This window comes from Lynx canadensis, chromosome C2, assembly GCF_007474595.2.
Source record: "Lynx canadensis isolate LIC74 chromosome C2, mLynCan4.pri.v2, whole genome shotgun sequence".
In the NCBI taxonomy this organism is placed as follows: Eukaryota; Metazoa; Chordata; class Mammalia; order Carnivora; family Felidae; genus Lynx; species Lynx canadensis.
In genome coordinates this window covers 110,418,326-110,444,908 of record NC_044311.2, presented here as the reverse complement: position 1 = coordinate 110,444,908, position 26,583 = coordinate 110,418,326, and the positions used below count along the sequence as shown (strand labels likewise).

At 36.8% G+C, this 26,583-nt stretch overlaps 1 protein-coding gene across 1 annotated transcript in view; it reads right to left on the bottom strand.

Annotated features, from left to right (window-relative positions):
- LOC115523333 (ABI family member 3 binding protein) overlaps positions 1-26,583 on the bottom strand; it is a 270,902-nt gene that overhangs the window by 132,465 nt on the left and 111,854 nt on the right. Inside the window, exons 7-13 of the mRNA XM_030329269.1 lie at positions 19,902-19,950; positions 18,813-18,884; positions 17,939-18,031; positions 12,638-12,715; positions 10,659-10,733; positions 8,918-8,989; positions 8,394-8,468 (exon numbers count right to left, since the gene is read on the bottom strand). Coding sequence (XP_030185129.1) covers positions 8,394-8,468; positions 8,918-8,989; positions 10,659-10,733; positions 12,638-12,715; positions 17,939-18,031; positions 18,813-18,884; positions 19,902-19,950 — 514 coding nt within the window. The remainder of the gene's footprint in view (positions 1-8,393; positions 8,469-8,917; positions 8,990-10,658; positions 10,734-12,637; positions 12,716-17,938; positions 18,032-18,812; positions 18,885-19,901; positions 19,951-26,583) is intronic.

Here is a 26,583-nt window from a genome sequence, read left to right as displayed (position 1 = left end):
GTGGCTCAGTCGTTTAAGCATCTGACTTCAGCTCAGGTCATGATCTCACTGTTCATGGGTTCAAGCCCTGCATTGGGCTCTGTGCTGACATCTCAGAGCTTGGAACCTGCTTCAGATTCTCTGTCTCCCTCTCTTTCTCTGCCCCTCCCCACTCACTCTCTCTCTCTCAAAAATAAATAAACATTAAAAAAATAATAAATTTAAAAAAACAGCTCTTGATTTCTTTATGAAATTCTTGTATATGTGTTTCTATACCAGAGTAAAATGTGTCAAATGATTAGGCCTCTTGGCTTTTAAAAGGCTACTCCAGCTATAAGAGTGATAGATAGCTAAGAGTGAAGAGCAAATTCCTGTTTCTTAGACTCTCCACATGCTATCATGCATTACTGTTTAGAGGCAAATATTTTCTATCACCGATGTGGAGGAAATGCTCCTGTTTGACATTAAGCATTATCTCTAGTCTCGCATCCACAGAACATAAATGGGACCAAAAGCTGCAGAACCAATCCAAGTAAAATAGGTAGTTCAATTCGAAGGTTAGAAAGAGCAATTATTTTCTTTCAAGTAGCAGTAATGACTTATCATAACTCAATTTCACTTTTATATTTCTCAGAAAAATTATTATGAAATAAGCCATACTAACATTTGCTCATTTGCTCACAACTTCCTAAAACCACATTGTTAAATTATGTTTTGTTGGTTACATGTTTTATTTTTTTAGATGTTTATTTTTGAGAGAGAAAGAAAGAGAGTGCTAGTGGCAGGAGGGCAGAGAGAGGGAGACAGAGGATCCCAAGTGGACTCTGTGCTGACAGTGGAGAGCCCAATATTGGGCTTAAACTCACAAGCAATGAGACTGTAACCTGAGCCAAAGTCGGATGCTTAACCAATTGAGCCACCTAGGTGCCCCAGTTGTACATTTTTTAAAAATGATTTTAAAAAACTAATCAGATGTAAATCCCATCATAAAAATGCTCTGATATTGCTCTGGAAATGTGATAGCACACAGATAAAGCATTTCCACTTATTAAGAACTTATCAATTTATTCCATTCAAATTCCATGAATGTTAGTACCTATGTGAAAGACTTTCCTTTTTCATCAAATTCTTAGGTGAAAGGCGTCATTAGGACAGAAATTGAGTCAGTCATGTTCATGACGCACTCCAAAGTTTATTTTACCCCAGAGCCTGGTACATGGTGGAGACTCAATAAAATTAATAGGAATAACTTTCTATTAATTAGTAGAATTAATAGAGTTAGCCTGCAAGATGGCCATTACAATGAACAAATAACAGTTTGACAGCTGAGTAGTTCATGCTCTTAGTAAGGACAAATGAAAATAAATGAATAGGCCCCTTTAATTATTTTATGATACACATACTTGTGCACACAGATCTCTTCCTCTACTACACAATTAATTACCTGCCATATGCTTATGTGGCCATACCCTGCCATGGAAATAGAATCCTAAAAACATACGAAGAAGCAACGGGAAGATACAATAGGACTATCAATAAATAGCGGGATGAGAAAAGCATTTATGAACACCACACACACAGTTCTCAGTACCATTTAAATAAATACATCGTGCTTTCCTTAGTTGATGGAAAAATAAAGTATCTTTCTGTTTGGACTTGAAATTTGTGAAAATAGTGCATACAAGAAAATGCTCATGAAGCAAAACCAAAGGCTGAGGCTGTAAATCTCTAAGAGGCCACAGTGAATCTGTAAACCATCTGCTACACGTGAATCCTATTTTCCTGCTCTGTAAGCATCAACACTACCACTCATCTCCACTTTTTTCTCCTCTCTAGGGCTTATCCAGTTGGGTGGGCCAGATCTGTAATCATCAACAACTCACAGGGAGGCAGTAAGGTCCAAATGTAGATAGAGTTCAATCTCTCTTCAACCACTCTGAGCAAACCACAATTTTCCAACCAGTATACCACTCCCCATGTGTGATCATTCAGCATTCAGGTCTTTAAATGATTTATAGATCTTAAGTGCATATAGTAATTTCCTGAAGTTCTACAAAGTACTGAAAATAGTAAGTGATGAACTCCTAAAGGCAGCTCTCAAAGTAGATTCTAATGAAAAGACTGAGGCTGATCATTCTCAGTTCTGACTCTGTGGTCAAGGGAGAGCTTCTAAGGATAACTGTTTGTTGTTCAAGGGGAAGGAATTATGCCAGAAGATGGAGTTGTCTTAATAGTAAGTCACAGTACATTTGGAGGGAAAAATCAGTTAGTCTGGGTACACTGAGGAAAGAACAGTCAGGAGAGTTTTCTAAAAATGAAAATGAACATGTCAGATCATCTTGGGTTGTATAAAGAAACCATTATCTTTGTCTGAATTGAGCTTTAAATCTTTCCTGGTAATAGGGCACCTGGGTGGCCCAGTCGGTTAAGCAACCGACTCTTGGTTTCTGCTCAGGTCATGATCTCACCATTCCTGGGTTTGAGCCCCACATTAGGCTTTGTGCTGACAGCACAGAGCCTGCTTGGGATTCTCTCCCTCTCTCTCTGTCCCTCCCCTGCTTGCTTGGGTGTGCATGTTCTCGTTCTCTTTCTCTGAAAATAAAACAAACAAACTTTAAATCTTTCCTGGTATTACAGGCACCTGGGTAGCTTAGTTGGTTAAGCGACCAACTTTGGCTCAGATCATGATCTCATGGTTCATGAGTTTAAGCCCCACATTAGGGGCTTGGGGTGCCTGTCTTACTCTCACCCTCTCTCTCTGCCCCTCCCCCTCCCCCACTCATGCTCTGTCTCTGAAAAATGAATAAACCTTAAAAAAAAACTTTGTTTTAGAAGTAAGTAAACAAAAAAAAATATTTTCTGGAGCACCTGGGTGGCTCAATGGGTTAAGCATTTGCTCTTGGTTTTGGCTCAGGTCATGAACTCACAGTTTGTGAGTTTGAGCCCTGAGTCAGGTTCTGGGCTGACAGCATGGAGCCTGCTTAGGATCATCTCTCTCCCTCTCTCTCTGCCCTTCCCCTGTTCATGCTCTCTCTCTCAAAATAAATAAACTTAAAAAATTAAAAAAAAAATTCTTTCCTGGTACTGATGGTCTTTTTAAGTGGATGATCAAGTTAAGGAGGCTTAACACTGATGACACTATGAAGCCAGAAACCAAAAGATGATTTCCATCTTACCCCTTCAATGACATAAGGGCTTGAGAAATGATGCACGTGCCTGAGTTGTGGGATGGTACACACATCATTTATGCTGCCTCTCCCACTTCTGGTGCCCATGGAAAACAGAGCAAGTTGGTCACACATCATTTTACTCCTTGAACCTAGGAAGGGTCTCAGGGCCCAGTTTATAGAAAGATTCAGGTTGCTACTCTAACTCAACAGTGTGGCTGTGTTATACATCCTTGCCCAGAGTTAATAAGATGTCAGACCATTCCATGGGGGCAATGCCTCTTTAAATAACAATGCATATATCCTATACATTCTTTTTAAAAAATGTTTCAACAAGTGAAATGAAGACCCAAGAATCTTTTGTTAAGCTTATATGTAAGTTAGAGTCTTTTTATTGTCTCTCTTCCTTCTTCCTTTTTTTCAGTCATGTTATTTTATTATTATTACTATTATTATTGAGTATCTGCAACAATTCAGGAGGTTTGGGATGGGCAGTGTGGTAGGAAGGGGATGCATTCAATTCAAGAGTCCATTGTATTAAGGAAAGGATGACAGAGTACCTCTCAAGTACTGTGAATTAGATTTAGTGACTTACACTATTTTTTTAAACACATTATTTCCAAGACATAACACTCAATGAAAAAAAATTATATTTCCATTTTATAGGTGAGAAAATTGAGACTCTCAGAGGTTAAATCACTTGTCTACAGCCACGTAACTGCAACGTAGTTGAGTTGGTTATTAACCCAGCTGTGTCACTGCATAGGTCACAGATCAGTGATCACATTCACAAGAAGAATGAATGTCAGAAAGTGGCCATTCTTACTCACAGACCACTTAATGTTGCTTAAAAATCTAGAAGGCACCTGGTCCTAGCATCATTTGCTCTGTTGGGAAGCTATTCAAGAAAAAATTTCGAAGTAAACTGTATAACATTATTTCACTCTTAATTTGGTGTGGTTGTTAGAAGCTTAGGAAAGAAACCAATGAGGATCTAGTTTTTGCTCCTCTACTCATTCAGGGGCAAGCCTCTCACTTGTTGCTTTAAAAGAAAATGGTAACTCTCTTTATTTCCAGGGACTTCTGGAGGATCAATAGGATGGTATATATACAACCTTTCAATCTCTTAATAGGAAATTGCTGTGCAAATACAAAATTATACCAATGAAGAAGCAATTCAACAAGTGCATGCACATACACACAAATGCACACTTCTTTGGGGGACCGGAAGGTAGACTACTCTTCTAGAACTCACTCTATAGTACACAGAAATCATAGTCAACTGAGCACTTTTCAATAGAACCTAAGACCAATTCTATCATGTCATCAGAAAAATTTTCTTTCCTGAGTTTCTGTTACAAGCACTTACATATTTTTAAAAGGTGGCCAACTTTCTTTTAATATAGAATTTATTTTAAAGAGTATACATTCTGATGTATAATTATAGAGCAGATTTTAATCCTCTCTTTTCTAAACTTTAAGAAAACTTAGGTTTGCCAAGGGAATAAAGATATCAATCAATCCTACTTCAGCATACTTTAGAGAAGGTTGAATACAAAATACAATTCTAAATGATGAGATCAAAAAAATGCCATACTAAGGTTGGAGCAAATAGGCTAAAAGTGGGGAAAAACATGTTTGATGATTACACTTCTCAGATTTTCCACAATATTCCAAATTCCAAATACCCTATTTCACTCTTTCATAATCTATTGAATTGACCTAGGGATTTAAATAATCAACATGCAAATTAAAATTTCCATACAGCTTTTTTATATCCCAAAGTAATACAGACAGCTTTTTGAGAGCATGCGCTGTGATCATTTGATACAAAACATGAAGTAAATATGGAAAACAAATCTAGTAAATGCTGAAGCAAAATGAATTCTACAAAAGGTACTGGTAAGTCACACTTAATGGTTGTTAAAGAGAAAAGCAGCCTCTGGCACCAGGAGTTGGCCTGGCACCCACAGTTGGGCTGTGGCACTCTCCTGCTCAACATCAACAATTTGAAGTAACACTGATATCAGACAAGACCGCTGGGTGACCGACACAGATCAAGACAAAAACAAGACCACTGTTTGGTTGTGTGCAAAACAAAAATTACTATCCCCACTTTCTGGCTAATATGGATTTACCAATCACAACTTCACTGTTCTTCCTGCCTGCTAGTTAAGAATTAAGATACTTGGTTATGGAATTACTCCCGTTTTCTGGCAGCAGCCAATCCAGGCATTGCTTCCTTGGACCCTCCCCAGAATCACCTAAAACAAGACCAAGTCCTACAGGGAGTCCTTTCTAGTACCCTCTTACCAAGGACCCCACAGTTCCTCATGCTCTGCATTCTCCATTGTTAGAATGAGCAACAGCTTTAACTTTGTTCAAATACAGGTGTGGTCCTAGTGGTCTTTGGCTGAAGGGAGTTCATATAGCAAATACAGACACACTACACCCCAAAGAAAACAAAATGTGTTCATTATTAACAAAAAGTGTTAATAATATCATTAACCCCAGCTAAAATGTATCATTTCTTCAAAAGATATAATAACTAAAAATGGGACGAATGGTATTATGGACCAGCATTCCACTACTATCTCTACCCCTCTCTCTTCTGACTTTCTAAAACAATTCCATTAGGAAACCACGGTGAATGACTGGAAAGTAAAATAATCCTATACATTGAAACTAAATAGGAAATAGAAACTTAGTACACGTATAAATTCACACAAAATTAATCACAAGAAACAGGAAAGTCTTAAATGAATGAAAGGATAGCATGAATATATCAACTCTTTAAGTCACAATATATAGGATAAATTTTAATTTTAACATGTTAGGAAGATGCCACACAGAACACTTACATAAGAGATAGAAGCATTAGTAGAAACAAGACATAATCACCCACTTTGAGAAACCAATCTTATATTGACTTGAGGCCTCCCATCCTACAACTGACTACATTTGATGATTCTTACCTACATGTGTAAAATATTAGAGGTTAGTGATAAGGTAGTGCTTCTCAAACTTTACATTCATACCAATTCCCTGGAGACCTTGTTTAAAAAGCAGATCCTGATTCAGTAGATTTGGAGTAAAGCCCAAGATTATGGCTTTTTAACAACTTCCCTGGTGATGCCAATGCTGCTGTTCCAAGGAGCATACTAAGTAGCAGAAATATAAAATTTAAGTGTTGTGAGGGAAGGCTTGCAAATTTCTAGGGCCAATGCCCAGGCCTGAGATCATTACCTACTGAACTGTTACAGCCATGACAAGCCCAACACTTCATCCAGAGGGGGTTGGCAGTCAAAGTTGGAAGTTCTCCGGCAGCTTAAGGTTGCTCTGGCAGCAGTGAGGTAACGGAATAATGCAAGCACTTCCTGCTGCATTAGCCACTATTCATACTCCATCAGAGCAAGGCCAGAATATTCCTTTCTGGAATTAAAGGCAAAAGGAACTTTTCCTTCACTAGGATCTTTTATTTCATCTCTCTTTGTAACCCTACAATCCTCCCTTCCCAACATATTCTCCTCCCTCCCCAAAGCTTAGTTCAGTTCAGGATTTATATATATTTCATGTCCTAGCCATTAAAATTCCATAAGCAGTTTCCTTGAGGCTCTGGTCAGTTCATTCTTGAATAATCATAGACACAAAAAAACTACAGGCTGCTCAACGGAAATGCAGGTTGCCCTATGCCCCCAAGGTAAATAACCCAAGCTAAGAGACGAAAGGGGCCTAAGCCTTTATTTAGTCCCGTGGGCCCTAGTTTGGTTTGAGAGCCATAATCCTCATGAAGGACATGGGAGCCAGGCCAGGCATGCCACAGTACAGGAGATAAACCATCACACAGGTCCACGGACTGGTTGTTGCTCCATAGCCACAGTGCAGCTGGGCCTGTGGAATGGCTCCATATGAAACTCTACCCCGGACCCAGATTTTAGACTCAGGTGACCTGGAATGCTAAGGATATTTTTGCACCCACATTAAGTAATTGCATTACAGTTTCAGGGTCAGTGACTCTAGGGGAACGAAGCCCGTGTAAGACCCAATTTGAGACTTCTCTGGATGGTTGACAACCATCACCAACTTTCAAGTGTTTTCCCACTGGAGAAAACTAGGGGAGACTATAATAGACATGCTTACTTCATGTGATGCCATCCTTTTATCTTTTGCTGAGATCTGAGCCCATTACATGTAACAGAGAAGGAATAATTTAGCTAACATCTATGCCTCTGAAGGCTCATTCTCATCCTTTCTCAAACCAGTCCTCTGCTGGAATCCTTTCTGGAAAATACCACAAAATGTCAGTGTACTTAACTTCATTACATGAACTTCAACTACATTACATACTATATTATACGTACTCAAAGCATCACAACTGGAAGTGCACAACAATTAAATACAAACAAGTAAAACAAAAATCATGGATGTAATCATACCAAGTGGTTTCTGAGGTTTTAGTATAATTCTCACATGCTGACTATTCTCTTTAGTTGCTAGACCCCTAGCAAAGACAAGATGTATAGGAAATAACTTTTTAATTAAGAAAATATGTTATTGCTGTGTTTTTTTTTTAAAGGGAAGCTGTCTCCATCATCAGTCTTAATGGTGGGACAAAGAATTCTCAGGAGAAAAAGCCAATTGCCACAATTTATAAAAGAACAAACTAAGACCCAGGAAAGTAGAAAAAGAGCTAAAGTATACTGTTAATGGGAAAGCCAGAACAGGAATCAAGGTTCATTTTTAATGCCAAGACCTGTGGTCTTTCCTCTTTATCACAATATTCTTAACAGATTTTAGTACTTAGCAATGCCCTGCACATAGTGAGCTCTCTACTGTTTACTGAATATGTTTGTTGGAAAAAAAAAACAAAAAACAAATATCCACCTGCAAGGGAAACATTAAGCTGATACACATCAGACCCAAGATACCTTATTTTTGTTACTGTTCTCAATGTCACTACAGAGGTCTCCAGAAAATCCATGTGCCAATTCACAGTTCACCTTCTAGCCACCCTTCTAATTATATATCCAGACATTAAAACAGAGTTTTAAAACAAACACAAAGCTGTTTTACTTTAGCATTGAGAAAAACACGACATTCCTCCAAGTATCAAGAACGCATTATAGCTTTACCATTTACTACAAGTATTTTGATAATCAACTAAGGAACCTATAAAAATAAAAATAAGAGAAGTTATTCAATACTGTTGTTCCAATTGATTTTAAAAAGAAAAAAGAAAAAAATTACCAGTTTGAGGTGGGAGAGGTTTGGAATCTTCATATATTTTACTTGTAGGCACAATCCATGGCTTTTCAATGGAAGCTACAGCAAAAAGAAATGCAAGTCGCTGAAGATTATTTTTTGAGAGGAGAAAAGGATACAAATAGGTTGCCGGTATGGTTACGTGACTACCAGAAGCTTGCAATTAAAAGCACACACTATTTCAATCAAAAGTTGGGAAATCATTATGCATCCATCCAGAGAGCATTTAGTGATCAGAAAGAGGCCAGAATTTGGTGTCATACTTTCAACATTTTTGAGGACAAAACCTAAATCTATATAGAATTAACATAATGATGACTGTTACTGAAGTTGTAGAAAATGTCATCAAATAAGGGTTTTTTGTTTTTAAATCAATCCCTTGTTTGGTTGAGTTACCCAAATTCATCAGTACGTTGAAGTTTGCTGACATAGGATCCAGTAAACATGGCCTACACAATTAAGCAATCTGCACCCACATCTGAACACCAGGTTTAAGGTGCTGTTATTACCCAAGGTGCCCCCAGGTTTCTCAAAAGGGAAGGGTGTTTTTGCCTGAGGAAATTCTGGAAGCCTTTTCGGAGCTGCAACGAAACATATAAGACATGTTACAACCTGAGTGAGGTACAAGGAACAGAGAAAAGATTTTTCAAAATCTCAAGCTTGCAAAAACAACAAAAAAGACACAAAAAGGAAAATTATTCATGTCAAGTAAATTGTTGTTAGTCGTATTTCTTATTCTTGTGATTTCAGTGCTGGCTACTATAATCAAGCTTCTCGTTCTATTCTTTATAATCGAGCTGCTAGATTTGAAGAATTTGGGTTCTCCATTTCACCTTTACTAAGTGACTTTCCTAATTTCTTTAATTATGTGTTTGTGTGCCCTTAGATATATTTCATTTTAACTCAAATCAAGCACTAAACACATCTGAACTAAAAAATGTCCATCTAATGGCTTTTAAGGATAGAATCTCAGTAACTACATGGCTTTATATTTAACCTCCTCCTCCAACAATTTTTGATATTGCACTCATAAATAAATTGTAAGAAACAGTCTACAAAAACGATCATAAATTTATCTTCTCGGCCAGGATAAACAATGGAGTAAAAAGATATTTAGAAAAAGTATAGAAAATAATTTATTCAGTGACACAGTGATTTTGAGTAAGAAGAATCACATGTAATATCAAAATATGACCGCCAAAAAGAAAAACCATGAAAGGATTTGTCATAAAGACTCTTCAGGATCCTAAGTTATAAAATGTTTTCTAACATTTAAGGGCTTGACGTTGGGGAGCTTACGGTTCTATAAAGCATTTGTCCCTTCTTTCCTAAGAGGAGATCAATTTGAATGAATTAGCCTAAGGATTTCTTTAAAGCATGCATTAAATTTCCAAGGTAATAACAAGCTGTAATGTTTAATAATTTTTACCTAGAGTGCTCAGTGACAATTCAAACCTAGGTATTAGAATAGTTTGCAGTGTTTCCGGGGTCCTTTCGCTGAGAACTAAAATAAAGAAGAATTGAGTCAGCAACTCCCTGAGTCAGGATTTGACACTGTGGTTAACACATCATCATGTGAAGCATGCTCATTACACGGGGTGCACCGGGCAGCTGATGCCTTTCATGGGAAAAGCTGGAGCCTCCAGGAAAAGCTTCGCGTAGCTGTTAAAATGTGAAGGTATAGGTTCAAAGGGTGTGGTGTGACATGGAAGATCAACATCACACGTACACAAGAAATCACATGCTGCTCCTTTTCTTCAGCAGAAAAGGACAAAGCAAGTTAGTTTCTCTTGGACCGAGCACCTGCTAACTTGCATGACATGAAGTTCTTATTAAAAGTCATGACACTTCTGGGGATTCTCCTGAAGTGTCATGCACGTAAGACTCGGGAAGCCTATTGAAACAGAAAACACAGACACAGTGAAGACTTCCAGGTTTCCCCTACCCCTGCAAGATTTGTGGGTTAAAAGACTGGCATTCTGTTTTTTTTTTTTTTTCCTATACATCCCAAAAGACTGGTAAAAAGTGTGTGTAGTCAGCATCTAGAATCTAGGGCTGCCTAAAATATGAGTCACCAAAATCAAACACGTTGTTAACTCTCTAATGGAATTAGTCCAAGAAATAGGAAGGTTCACTACTGCTAGTAAGAGAGCAGGGGAAATCAAGGAGGTGGGAATGAAGGCATTGGAGTTTCTTTTTGTTTCTATGAGTGTTGGGAATTATTAAAGAAAAAAAAGTTCTTAGAATTACCCAGTGTTTTTTCTGAAAAGTCTAATGCACTAGACACAGTAGGTTTCGTGGTTCTTGGCACTGACTCAGGAGTCACTGGAAGGTAAAAAAAACAACTTGTAAATTAAGATAAAATGATGAAGCAACCAAAGATCATAAGGCACTTTTGGTGTCCAGTTAGAATTAGTAACGGACTCATATATACCAATCCTTTTCAAGTCCATGAAGGACTCCCTGGCTTGCCCCAGGCACCTGAGCTGACACTTCTCCCAACCCTTCCTTGCTAAGTTTGGTGCACTTTCGATGTGTTCCAAAAAGCACAGTGAACTGACCACCATGAAAGTACTTACTAATCATATTCTTTTATTTGCCTGCTTTTTTCCTTCTCATTATTTCCAGGGCTTAGCACAACGTCTGGAGTAAGCAAGCATGGGACAAATATCTATTAAATGAATTAATAAATGGGCAAATAAAAGAATGACCCAAGGCAAAAAGGTTTATTTTAAACTATTACATTAAATATTTCTCTCTTCCAAAGTGCAGTCAACATGCAAAACTTGGAACAGGGTTGAAATTATGTTAAGGATTCAAAAGCTCAACCACAAGGTTGTTCCAAATGCTAAATCAAAGGCAAAGATGAGCTCAGGTAAATAAGAACCAGGATCACCAGGATTCGGAATGAACTGTGAGCTACATGACTCCAGAATTCTGCAGGATAAAGACACAAAATAAACACAATACTTAATAATGAGGTATGGTGTTTGCCTAAGTGTTTCTGAAGTGGAAAACTGTGAATACGGTTTGGCAGAGAACTAAAATTCGTAGACTCTCCCATCAGATACTGTGCTAAGACAATAAAGTATAACTGGGAAAAATTAATACAATCTTTGGGGCAGAAAAGGACTTGGAGTCATCCACTGAGTCATGCCTATGCTTTTCTTGGTATTGACAAATTATATTGAAATTAGAAAAGTTACCCAGGAATTTTATTTGAATAGATTATTCCAGCATCTTAAATAGCTTCTACCTTTGACCCACACCCTGAAGGTGGGGAATGGAAGGTCCATCTCCCATGTAGGTCAAAGCATATACTTCTTACTCTGGCAGAAATATTCCTACTTGAATAGGTTTCTTGAAATCATGTTATTTTATTTCCCTACCAATATTTCTCTTTTCTGGACCAGTTATGAATCCAAGACTTTAGTACAAGGTAAATGTCACGGATATTTCAATTTATGGTAATTTTACAGATGAAAAAATTCACTTTAGATTGGAGATATTTTGCTAAGTGTGGATTTGGGGAAATTCTGGGCAAATGTTTGTTTCACTGGGACTTGGATAAAGTGGTATTGCTCTGGCAAAAACTCTGTGGTTCAGAGAGTAACATGTCCCCAGTGGCCTGGACTTGGGCAGTTCATTAGAGAAGAAATGCTTGAATGTTTGTTAGTAACGGCTGATCAACTATGGGGAAAATGTATCCACATTTATTCTTGAAAGGATTTTTACTGAACTATTATATATTTTCTTTATATTTGGATTGTTAATCTTTCATAATCTTCTATAGATTAAGTGATTCCAGGCTGCCTTCATAGATGTCAAGCTACAGATTTTGGAGGGATAATGGCATTTTGCTAAACTGACCACTTGCAAAAGTGAAGAAATGAAAAATGAACTCATGTCTTCATATAAAAGGAAAGCACCAAAACCACAGTATTACATTTTAGTATAAAAATATTTTAGAATGTTGAGGTGACAATTTTAATTGCGAGTGAAAAATATATCTTCCATATTGCATATGGGTCATAAGATTCAATAGTTCCTTCTGCATCAGTTGGTTTTCCAAATGTTAAATTAAGGACCTACAATCTCTTTGTTTGTGCTTATGATGAAGATTAATTTCCTAATGGCCCCTCACTGAAAAAAGGTGCAAACTTGTCAATCATTTACCATTTCAAAAAATATTTATTCTTTCAAAATTAACAACATAGGGACCGCATTACCTGTTACGGGCCGTGCTGGGATTTTTTCTACTTCTGGTGTTTTAGATTCAGCAGGTAATGCCAACGTTTCATTCTTAGCTAAAAAGTCAGAGAACAAACAATTCACCTCACTTCCTCATAACACAGTGTCCAAATATAATTCATGAAAACATAATCAAGTAACCTATTATTTCAAGAAATCTATTTTGCTCTTAATTCTTCCCCCCAGGCAGTCAACAAAGTTATTGGGCATTTCAATCAGGGATTCTTCAGAATTCCATCTCCTTAACTCTAGGTAATTCTTTAAGATTTAAATTGGCATTGGAATGAAGAAAAAAATAACAATCCAATACTTGAGATAATTCTCAAGTCATACTGATTCATAAATAGGAGTTTCTGGAAAGCATAGGTTGTATTGCAAATACTCCCTAGAATTTTATATGCAAATACTCCTAATTAAAAAAAAAAAGAATACATAGAAATTTTCTTCATTATACATAGTAATAAAACAATAGGTTATGACACCAAAATTTGAGAAAAATAAATAAAACACATAGGAAACTAAGATATTTAATAATATTTGTGGCAAAAAATAACAGCATTTATTTGAGCCACATATTAACACTGATCTTTTGGTCTCTGTGGGAGCTAGCATCAAGAATAAAATAATTTTTCCCCCATGTTTTTAACCTCTTCAGAAAACTATGGAAACTTTCTTCTAAAATTTAAGTATTCTTTTTTAAAGAAAATACATTCTTATACCAGGGATTCCCAATGATTAAGATATTTCTTATTTTAAAAACACATTTAGGATTAACTTGATTCAGCTATGTAGCACCCTGAATCAATGACTTATTTGTAGTATTTTGAAAGTCTAGTGGCATGAATTAATTAATTCATCCTTGAGATACCCTAATCATGTAACCTTGGAATGATTATAAGCAGATGGAATTTTTTTTTTTAATTTTTCAATTTTTTTAGAGTCCTAAGACTATACAGAACTTCTTGGGATTCTCAAATTTGGCTTTAGTGACATTTTGGGCTGGATAATTTTTTGTTGGTTCACGGTGGTGGGAGTGGGGCAGGGGGCGGTTACTGTGTGGTATAGAATGTTTGGCAGCATCTCTGGTCTTTACCCACCGGATTTCATTAGCATTTCCACAATTGTGAAAAACAAAAATGTCTCCAGATATTGCCATTTATCTCCTTGGGGACAAAGATGCCCTCTGCTGAGAACTACTGATCTAAGTGATTCTCTCAAAGTTCTTTGAGTATCAAAGTTTTAAAAACTTCCTTCTGTAGTTCACATCACTGTTGTAAAGACCATTTTCTTAACAGTTAACATGGGCTACAAATTATTTATTCTGAAGGACTTCAAGACAATTGTAAAGCCATCCCTTTCACAATAATAGAAACAAATCAGTTTCAATCTGTATTATGGAGGTCTACAACAAATTTTTACAGACAGCTGATTGTTTTCAGGAATGATTTAAAGTGCTAGAAATACAGGTCACAAGTGCTTCCATATTTGCCACATCTAACAAGTGTGTGTTTTGGATTCATGTACACATAAAGTTGCACAGCATTTCTGTACAAAAGAAATGTTAAATACCATTGCTCAAGTTAATTTAGCAGGGCATAAAGAGAGGGACTCTATGAAATAATTTAAAAAGCAGATCCAGCAGAAATTTATAATAAACTCCTTTTTTAAAATTTCTGAACTTAACATTTTCTTCTGTTGCTGTGACAGCTTTTGTTTAGAACCACTGTGATTGTTAGCACAGGAAAAAACATTCAGATTCCAGATTTTTATGAACTCTGTTTTTTATGAAACCTGTTACTTTCAAGGTTTACCATGTAAGGTTTTTTTGTTTTGTTTTGTTTTTTTGTTTTTTGTTTTTTTATGTGAGATAAAGGGTTTTTTTAATGCTTCTTTTTTTTTCTTTTCAGTGTCCTCTTCTCCTTCAAGACACCTTTGCGAATCCTCTCCTTCCTGGGTAATAGCCTATGGTGGTTTCCTTGGCTGGCTAGGACTATTTATCTATTTATTTTAACCTATAGATCTTATTTCAAACAATGCTCTGGATTACCTTACTTTAGCTCCCTGTATTAAAAACATGCCCTCAGCTGTTTAACCTAAAATTAGGCTGTTAGTGGGGGAAAAAAAAAGGTAAACTACCCTCCCAAGAGACATTTGTATTCTTCGCACATCACTAATACCTTATAAAGGCATAGAATGTTTCTAAAAATGCCATTTCAGACATCAGAGAAATTGGTAGATAGAGATTTTTGAATGAAAGAGCCTTTATGTCTCTTATCAAGCCATGGGCATTCACCTACATTATGTACAACCATAGTCTTGGCAAGAACACAGTAAAATGCCACCAGAACATGGCCTGAAACCCAGGAAATTCCCTTTCCTCTCTGATTCTTCTCTACCTTTTTTCAACACAGTTGTTTCCTTTCATTTTTGGCAGGCTAAGTCTTGGCTTTGGCAAACCCTTTATATGCCCCTGGGAGGGGTGTGTGTAATACTAGCTTTCTTGTTTATTTCGTTCATTACTCACACCATGTGTTCTTAGAACAAAAGCTATTAATTTCTTGATGTCCCATGATGGGCCCTGTTGGAATGAGGATATTATTTTTAGGATTTACCCCCTCAAGAAAATAGCACATTTCTGAACTGCAGTGTTAAATAACTTCAGGAAACTTGATTTCTCCCTTGGTAGTATAAAGCACTATTTAAGCAATATCTCTTCTCATTAAATACGGTAACCTTAAAATGTAATTTTTAAATGTAGTCTTTTAAGATGGTACATTTGATGGATTTACTGGAAATTTTTAAATATACTAGCTGCCAAACTTTTCAATGCACAAGAAATTTGTCATGTATTAAATTTAAGCTGGTGTTTTGCCAGAAAAGTCAAAAATTATATTTACTGTTTGCATACAATTTTTCTTTATTTAAATCACACTTAATCCTGAAGATTTAGTGGATCATATCAGAAAAATAAAAGCAGAAACAAAACAAAACATATCCACTGTGTAATTCTCTAAAGAAAACAAAAAGACTGAATTGGTATTAAGGCAGCATGTAGAACTTCACAAAAACCAAAAAATTTAGGAAAGATCACTCAAGACTAAGGAACAAAAAACATCATCCACTTCAAAATGGACAGCAGTGTTCTGGGGAAAAAACTTCTCATTTTCAGCCTCCTTCACAAATTCCGTTTTTTATGGTTTTGCTGGATGGATTAGGAACCACATCAGTAAGAGATTGGCCAGTTCCTTTTTTAACTCCTCCCCAACAAGACTCCCAAACAGGACCAGGACAAGGCATATAGGCTCTGGGCCGAGAACAGGTAAGTTTAAGAGTACTGAACACTGGATTCCAAATATAGGTTCACTGCGGAAATTCAATTTGGAAGGTTCCTGGCTCTTAACATGGCATTTAGATGATGCAGAGTTTAGTCACAGAGTTTGACAGCTAAAAGAGAAGTGATCGAATCTGAGGAATAAATTAAGGAAATTTTGTCTAAAGTCACTTGTCTACATTCTTGGAGGTAACTCACTCTAGGACCAAAAGGTATGAATATGTCATAATAAAAATATAAGGATGCACAAAATCTCAAAGATTGGAAAATATTTTCACATCTTAATAAAATGGTGATATGTAAATTCTGAAAGCTTTTCTAAAATTTGGGGGACTGTTCAGTCTAACAGTTAAGTGCTCTACTACTTACTTAAGGCTTTGTTTTTCCTTCTTTCGGTCAATTCTCAAATTAACAGGAGAATTTAAGAGTTCACTTTTTAAAACTGTTCCAATCTGATTGCCTAGCATCAAACAAGCAAAGGTCAGGAGAAATTAAGTCTGAGGTCCTGTCGTGGGCAGGACCTGTGTAACTTACCTATATAGTAAGTGCTAAAGTTCTTTGCTAGTGCATAATTCAGAGAAAATATTCACCTTTTTTAGTTTTTTTCAATTTCTACTACATCATGCCCTCTCCTTCCATATTTACCAATAGCCCAAGTCATTCTCTGGAGACCGTAGAGGGATGGTTCTCAAAGTGTGGTTCCTGGACAAGTGGCTTGAGTATCTCCTGGGTGCTAGTTAGAAAGGCAAACTCTCAGGTCCTACCCCCTAGCTACTGAAACAGTAACTCTGACGGTGCGTCCAGCAGTCTGTGTTCACAAGCCCTTCGGGACTTCTGATGCTCCGTCACATTTGAGATACTGTGCTATAGAGACAATCCTGACTAATTTGATTCTAAAATGCAGCAACTAATTTACTCCACTGAACACCACAATTATTTCCTGGGCTCCTTTTAAAGGGTTTTGCTGTTTTTCCCCCTCCAAAGTGTTATTTTTTATGTTTTTAAAACGCTGAAATTATATCAAGTTATTTATAGAAGTAGGAGGCAGTATCAATCTCAAGTAAATAATAATTATAACATACCTGACCTCTACAGCAGTTCTCACTGAAAACATCTCATGGCCCCTTGACAGTATAGTACAATAATTTTTTTAACAATCACTCTATTTGAAAATTTTACCTAAATAAATGTATTTTGGATAATTTGATAAATGTTCATTTTAAATATAAATACATTTCATATAATTTATAATAACTATTTACCTACAAAAGTGATTTGCATAAATACTTGCAACACTCTAATCTGTCCCTTACTATATTTTTTCCAAATTTTTTTCTCGTGGTAAAATATACATAAGATGCAGTATATCAACCATTTTAAGTGTATACTTCAGTAATATCAAATACATTCATAATGTGTGCAACCATCACCACCATCCATCTCCAGAACTTTTCCCATCTTAAACAGTGAAACTCTGTATCATTATACCTTCTTTATCCATTCATCAGTCAATGGACACTTGGACTGTTTCCATAACTTGGCTATTGTAGATAATGGTGCTATAAACATCACCGTGCATAGCCATTCATTTGTTGATGGACACATGGGTTGCTTCCATGTTTTAGCTATTGTGAATCATGCTGGTATGAACGTAGATGTCCAAATACCTCTTTGATAACATTTTTTCTAATTCTTTTGGTTATATACCCAGAAGTGGAATTGCTGGATCATGTGGTAATTCTATGCTTAACTTTTTGAGAAATGGTCATACTATGTTCCACAGCAGCTGCACCATTTAACATTCCCATCAATGGTGCACATGCCTTTTCCTTACTTTTTACTTTAAGATGCCCACATAGCTCATTTGCTGTATTCCTTGGATATCCTAGGATTATCAGTACTAGTAGTCAGTCACTGCAAAGTTCACATATACAACACTACTGCTTACCTAACTGTGTCTTGATTGCATCTGAAATCTCAAGCATTATGGATGTAGGAAGCTTTACGGTGGTTTCATTGAGACCTGGAATAATAAGGTGGACTGCAAGGAAATAGAATAAAGTAAGAGGAAGAAAATGCATCATGACATAAAGTAAAGCTCATCATTTAACAAAAACTACAAAATTTAGCAATTATATGGCTTAATCACTTTTAAACCAAACCTAAAATGTCAGAAAAAAATATGACAGTACCTTTTAAATAGTTTTTTTTTTTAAATATTCAGAACTAAACTACAAAATCCTGGCTTTTAATCCACAGACTCAAAAATCATAAAATGGTTGTTTAAGATGTGTAGTGAAAAAGAACACCATTATTAATAATAATTTTTTAAGTTTAATTTATTTATTTTGAGAGAGAGGAAGAGAGAGAATCCCAAGTAGGTGCTGCACTGTCAGAGCAGTGTCAGATGTGGGACTCCATTTCACAAACTGAGATATGACCCAAGCTGAAATCAAGAGTGAGACGCTTAATTGACTGAGCCACCCAGGCTCCCTATTATTAATAATGCTTTTTAAAAAGCAGCTCAATGCAACAAGGACTCCCTCCCAACTGCAACAACACTATGAGGCAGGTAGGATGGGTGCCACCATTCCCACCAGGCATGGGCTAGAAATGCTTCTCTAACATACTGTAATAGAGGTAGCAGTTCTTGGCTCCTAGCCTAGAATAGACACAAAGAAGGATGCTAAATATTCAAAGAAAATGAACCAATTTCAATTTAATAGACGTGCTAACAGGTCTAACAGTGTAAAATTCCATAATGGTCCTATTATCAAAAATAGCCTGACCTAATGCAGGTATAGATACCAAGATATACTCACCTAATATTGTTCCTCCAAAGGGAGTCTTATCAGGGGATTTAGTTGAAGCCCTGTGAGTAACATTCTGAATCACTGTTGAAATGAAAAAAGTTAACAGTGTGATGGGAAAAAAATAGTAAGCAGTAAACAGCAGTACTGTGATGTGAAGCAATCTGCATGGGGTAAGCCTGGATAGAACTTTTAAATTAGTAAAAAGTAACTCTTTGTACTGGTACACAGCCAACGAAAGGACTGGAAGGCACATCTCACCTTAACACCTACACCTTTAGGTAATGAAAGGCTGTTACTCTATCATCAAGTGTTCCATTCTAATGAGATGAAATTTCCTTATCCCTACTCCCCTGCAACCTACCCAAGTTAAAAAAAAATAGCACAAAACAGGCAATTAATACAGTAAATTTTAAAAAGTGAAAATGTATGTTCTCAAAGAATCTAGATTATTGCAATACTGACACTGTTTGAGATTACACTTAAGACATGTGTTTTCTTAAAATGATTAATTATTGTAAATGTCTGATCTCTTCTACCAAGAAACTTTCTGGAAATATTGGAGTCATTTTAATAATTTGAAAAACTGAAAGTCAAAACAAAAACAATTGGATAGTGAAATGGAATAAGACATTATAATTCTCAAAAACTGGATGCCTTTACTTTCCTAAAGGGAGCACTAAATCATAGTTTTTGTTTCACTAATCCAAATATCCTATTAATGATTTTCTTCATGTATGCTAATTTAACCCTGAACAAAGCCACACATATTCAACTGTTTTTTTTAAGTTAATACTTAATTTTTTTTAAGTTAATACTTGTTATGGTTGCTTTGTCCCTAGTTGTCCAACCAGTGAGACTTGCCAAGACTTGACCTATTGGTATGAGAGCCAAAATTATTAAGTTCTAATTTGCTAGACCATACTGATTTTTTCACACTTTTGCTTTAAAATAGTCAGAAAAAAGATTTTAATGTGCTATGTTTAGTTATCTCAGTGCAAAAAGTATATTAAAACTAGTTCTAAACTGTTAACTATATTGGAATTAAAATTTACAGAAATAGTTCTAAACACATATCCAGAGCAGACTCATACAAATTACCTTGTTTGATGACTGTTATTGGGATTAGCTTCCTTGGGACATATGCTGGCTGAAAAGAGAAGAGATTTGGCTTTCTAATTAGTGTTAAATTAAAAAATAAATAAATAAAGCAAAGACCTGGAAGTAGCCTGTCTTGTCTACGGTTGCTAGAAATCTTAGTACATATGTCTACCTCTATTTTTTTTTAATTTTTTATTTATTTTGAGAGAGAAAGGGAGAGAGAGACAGAGAGAGAACTCTCACACACAAACAGAGGAGGGGCAGAGAGAGAACAGAGACAGAATCCCAAGCAGGCTCTGCACTGTCAGCACAGGGCCCCAAGTGGGGCTTGAACTCACCAACTGTGAGACTACGACCTGAGCCGAAATCAAGAGGAGGATGCCTGACTGGGCCACCCAGGAACCCCTATCTACCTTTATTTTATTAGGCTTACTTGGTTTTCCCCATAAATGTCCAAAGACTTGAGAGAAGCAATTTCTTCAGAGCTCCCATTATGTTACTTTACCTTAAACTGCAATGGAAAGGAACTGAACCATGTGGGTTGACTACTAGTTCATCTATCACTTCATTTGAGATGTGACCCAGCCAGATTCTGCCCTTACATTTCCCCTCAAACAGATGCTAAGCTACATATTATCTTTTAAAACTGCTCAGAATCCATTGTTTGAGTGTACCCAACTGCTGCTACTATGGGCAATCCAACCACCACACATCTCCTTGCCCAAGAAAGCAGAGATGGCATTCAGATCCAGAAATTTCTACTTCCAAATCTTGTACTCTTCACCATCCTGCACACATTTATGCACAAGGACCTCAAACTAGAAAGGCAGGTCCCAATGCATTCTCCCCTCTCCCAAATTGCCTCAGATGTCCTACAGCAAGTCCTGATGCCATGGAGTACCTTGAACTAGAGACAGGTTTAGTGTTACCCTTAAAGTGGAGTAATCACTGGACATAATTGTGAGCCAAGGATAAGACAGCTAATGGATAGACATAGAAACAAAATAAGGAAAGCAAATATATAGGGAAGAATTAGACTAAGTTAAAGGAGTAATCATGAATGAGCATGATGTTGATTTTTTTAATGCTTGATTTAACCTGTATACATAGAGACTCCATGTACCAGATCTGCTAGGAATCCAGAATGTGCTGAATGAGATACTTACCACATAGGTGTTTACACTTGTGAACAACAGAGACTCATTGATGTGCTAACATTTCAGTGAATGATATGCCCATAATAATGAGGGGCCACACAATCAGAAAGAATGAAATCTTGCCATTTGCAACTGTGAAGATGGAACTGGAGGGTATTATGCTAAGTGAAATTAGTCAGAGAAAGACAAATCTCATATAACTTCACTAATATGAGGAATATAAGATACAAAGCAGATGAACATAAGGGAAGAGAAACAAAAATAATATAAAAACAGGGAGGGGGACAAAACATAAGAGACTCTTAAATAAAGAGAACAGAGGGTTGCCAGAGGGGTTGTGGGAAGGGGAATGGGCTAAATGGGTAAGGGGCATTAAGGAATCTACTCCTGAAATCATTGTTGCACTACATGGTAAATAACTTGGATGTACATTAAAAATAAGTTAGTTAATTAAAAAAAAAGGGGGGGCCACAATACCAAACTTACTGTTTGCTATTTTTCTTCTTGTATTAAGGTCCTTATGTTTAAAAACCACAAAAAGTAGAAGTTTACTATTGCCAGATTTCTAAAAAGTAGTATTTATACCTATGGACCCAGTGCTATAGACTGAATGCTTATATTCCCCCAAAACTGATATGTTAAAACTTAACTCCCAAGCATGATGGTAGTTAGAGAGACCTTTGAGAAATGATTAAGTCATGAGGGATCCAGCCCTCATGAGTGGGATTAGTGCTCTTATAAAAGAGACTCCAGAGAGGTCCCTCCACCCTTCTACCCAGTGAGGACATAGTGATAAACTGGCTGTCTGTGATCCAGGAAGCAAGCTCTCAGGAGACACCAAATCTGCCAGCACCTTGAACTTGAACTTCCCAGGCTCCAGAACTATGACAATTAAATGTTTGTTTTTTAAGCCACTCAGTCTATGGTATTTTGTTATAGCAGCCCTAGTGGACTAACACACACAGTAATTTCCTTCATCACAATCTAGCCTAATCTAATGTTGATCTAAGGAATTAAAGATCAATACCTTTACACATAAATTATTACCACTATGTGAAACAACTACATCATCCAAAAGCAGAAGTCTTATTAAATAAACTATGATTCAAATTTTTGACATCTGCTTAACAAAATAGAAAATATGCATAATATAAATAAATATAAACATTACAATTATAACCACATTATAACCTCATTTTATAACGAGTATGTACAGACAGATCAGAAAGAAAGATCATAGTTTTTTTTTTAAAACAGTGGCTATTTCTTATAAATGGATTCATTTCATCTTTTATACTTCTCTTTCTCAGTTCTTTACAAGCATGAATTACATTTTAATTAAGAAAAGTTATTTTGATCAACAGTCTGTTCAATTACTACATCCGGGTCTGTACTACAGAACTCATGTGCTATTGGTAAATAGAGGAATGATTTAAGGATAATTTATACACATTTTTCCCCAGACAAGGGGAAGGGAATAGTAGAAATCTAGAAAAAGTATCACCTTCAGCAGGAGAAGAAAAAAAATTCTGAGCTTTGGTATCACACTGGCAGCAGGATCTCTTTCAGCTTTATCATAAGAAAATTAATTAGAAGCACTCGCACACAGGATCCTTTCCCTGAGAGATACAGGCTCTGCCTTGCCTGTCCACCTGTCCTGCTCCAGTGAAAGGGACACGAGCACATGGCCTTTATCATTTGAGAACTTTACTTTTTTAATTTTTTAAAGTTTATTTATTTCAGAGAGGTGTAAAGAGCACAAGTGGGGAGAGGCTGAGAGAGAAAGGAGAGAGAGAATCTCAAGCAGGCTCCATGCTGTCAGCACAGAGCTCGATGTGGGGCTTGAACCCATGAACTGTGAGATCATAATTCAAGCTGAAACCAAGAGTTGAATGCTTAACCGACTGGGGCACCCCTCACTTGAGAACTTTAAATACCAGTTGTGCCAACCTCCAGCCACATGAGAAGCACTTGCTGGAGGGGCCACATTATCCTTCCAGGTACTAAGGATCATTTTTGTTAGAGCTGTTGCTACAGTTCCAAAGGCTTTTTGAAAGCCCTATTTTTTTATTTGTCCTATGAATCCTGCCACTTACAGCACATTTTGCAGAATGTGAAGTTTTTCAGACACATCACAATGCAGCAAAAACACCTACATGTTGCTGTGTTGACTGCTTTCAAATTTCATTATTTCAGTTTTTAGTTCCTTTGCTGTGATGATTTGTTTTAAACAACTTTTGACAAGAACAAATGGAAAATATTCCACTCTTCACGTGAATGGAACAAAGTTTCTCTTTGAGCTCTTGAGTATCTACCAATGTTCCGTTATGATGACATGACTATATGTACAATATGTGCTGCCAAAAAACAAGGAAATAATTTAGCTGCAGGACCCAGTTCTTTCTAGACCTATAATTACTCTCTTGCCTAATCTGCAATCCGAAGATGTACCAAGACTGGACTCATGAGCAAGTAGCTGCCTCTCTATAAGTGGGGTTTGTAGGGGCATCATGAAAATACTTCTGTCTAAAATGTCTATGCTGAAGGGGCACCTGGGTGGCTCCATCAGTTAAGCATCTGACTTTAGCTCAGGTCATGATCTCACAGTTTGTGAGTTTGAGCCCCGCACTGGGCTGTCTGCTCTCAGCACAGAGCCCAATTTGGATCCTCTGTCCCCCTCTCTCTCTGCCCCTCCCCTGCTCACATTTTCTCTTTCTCTCTTTCTCCCTCCCTCTCTCTCAAAAATAAACATTAAAATGTCTATGCTGAAGCCTCTAAAATTCCCACTAAGAGGTTGACACTGTGAGTCCTTTCCCTGTATCTTTTTATGAAAGTGTAGGAAACAGTCTGTTACCAGGATTCATTGAAAAATGAAATATTGTGATAATTTCCAAGTTAACAGTGTTTAACCAATTACAACCCAATTTTAATCAAACTGTTCTGTGTACAGTGTTTTTGAAAAAGGTACCAGTTCCTTCATTGCCGTCCCAGTTTTGCTCTCAGGCCATGTCCTTGCTGGCTCTCTTTTCTGTGGACCTTTTGTGGACTCCCATTCCTGCCGCAAGCCTCTATCACCGCAGATCTTGTCCTCCCTTCATTAGAAACTCTTTTCTGTGTTTACTGTATGCCTGGATGTAAGCATATTTCCCTCCTGCCCTATAAGAAATGCGGTATTTCCTTTTTCCTGACTTTCAGGATACCCTGTTCCTAAAGAACCTAGGTTGTACTATATATATTCTGAGCTGGGGGACTAGTTAAGGGAATTCATTTCTACCATTTTTCTGGGGACCTGATGGCCAAGTATCAGGTGGGGAGACTCTATGGGGAGAGAATGCTGATGTGGTCAACAGCAATGACCTGATGACCAATTCAGCCTGATTTTAAGTCCTGGTTAGGGAAAGCCTATGCATAGCTGGAAATAACCACAGCAGTAACCATATAGGATAAGGGACTTCTTACTCACTCTGCATTATACTAACTTCCTCCTGGTATTATTTTGAAAATTAGCTTTAGTACATGTAGTGATAATGTTGTTCTTTCCAGCCTCTTCTTTTCAAGTTTGGCTATTTGGTGTTTTCATGGTATCAGAATATTCATTGTAGATTTAACTAGTTTTAGCTCCTGAGATAAAGACAAGTTGCCCATTTGGGGAGTGGCTAATGGTTGCTCAAAGTCAAGCTTCAGTGGTTTAAGCCAAACCACATGAAAAGAACTTGGACCTGTTACACTGTGGTTTTAATTCATTTTTAGGATGTTCTAATGAAAGTTAGGAAACACATTGATTTAATCTAATGTCCTACTTGCAAAAGTCTTCATATTTCTGGTCATTTAGGGAGGAATCACATATACACCTTTGATAGTATCATCGGTCTAGGTAGAAATTTTTCAAATTTCTGCTTAAGACACCAATTGCCACAGATACCTGATATATTCATTGTATACAATCTTAAGGTGTGAGTGGTGACCACATGGTATTTCTCCCTGTTCACTTTACTTATCTGATAATGGTTACACTCTAAAAATTGTCACAACTTCTCTTTTTGCCAATAATAGACATAGTTTTAAAGATGGGTGGATCTCTGATGGAAAAAAACAGAAGGGTAAAGGATGTCATATACTAGGGGAACACTTATTCTAAAGCGATTTTGATTAAATAATTAAACTTCTATTTTAAAATCTCTATTAAGGGGCACCTGGGTGGCTCAGTTAAACGGCTGACTTAGGCTCAGGCCATGATATCACGGGGTTCCTGAGTTCCAGCCCCCCATCAGGTTCTCTTGCTGTCAGCTTGGAGACTGCTTCAGATCCTTCTTCTCCCTTTCTCTCTCCCTGCCCCCCTCCCCACATGTGCATACCCTCTCTCTCAAAAATAAACACTTAAAATAAAATCTGTTAAATGCTTCAAAAATTGTTTAGTGAACTAGTAAGATAACTTAGTTTTTTTTAAATATAGACCTAATGTGTTAAAATTAGGTCCTTTTAGCCATGTTCTTGATTGCATCCTGCATAATAAAATAAAACCTATTAATAAATATTAGGTTTCACATCTGTCAACAGAGGGTTCTACAAGCCCCTGGGAGGCTTGGTCCATTAAGCAAACAACTCTTGGTTTTGGCTCAGGTCATGATCTCACAGTTCATGAGTTCAAGTCCCCTGTGGGACTCCACACTAACTTAGAGCCTGCTTGGGATTCTCTCTTCCCTTTCTCTGCTTCTCTCTCTGCTTCTCCCCCAAACTAGTTCTCAAGCCTGCACATACACACGCTCTTTCAAAAAAATAAAATAAAATAAACTTAAAAAAAAAAGTGTGCTCTAAATTCTCGACATGGACCCAACAGCATAATTATGATAAATGTGTATTTCTTTCACAGTATCTTGAATCTCAAGTAATACAACTTGTATAGAATAAATCACAATCTTTAAAATTCACCTTTTGTCTGATTTTTCTGGAGGTATAGGCAGGGGTGAAAGTAGAATAAAGGCACCAACCATCAGAAGAAACCTCTGGCACCTGTACCTGGTACAAGTGTGCTGGGGCTTGCCAACAGAACATGTGTGGAGATACATGAATTACAAATATAATGCACCAGATGCTTAAGATGGGGCTCTTTTCAACATTCAAATTTTTAGCGTAAATATTATTTATCTTTTAAAAATGGGTATCCTATAGTTCAAATTGTCTTTTCCTTTCCAAATCTCTGTTTAGAAGAGGTTAAGTGTTTGCTGCATACAAGTTTTAGGTGTAAACACATATAGGTGAATGAAAGCATTTTTCAATGCATCTTTTGCTTAAAAGTCTAAAAGTAAAACATTTGGAATTAATTTCATAGTTCTTGAAATATTGCCTTCTAAAAGCAGTCTCAGAGCTATCTGAACATTTGGATTGATATTGACTATTTGGATTAAAATATGCCTCTAAAATATCAAATCTATTTTCAGAATCAATTCTAAGTGGTCATGTAAGATGGTCTAAGGCTATCCCAAGTGGGTCCTTTTCAACTTTCCTGTGTTCCAGAGCTACCCAAG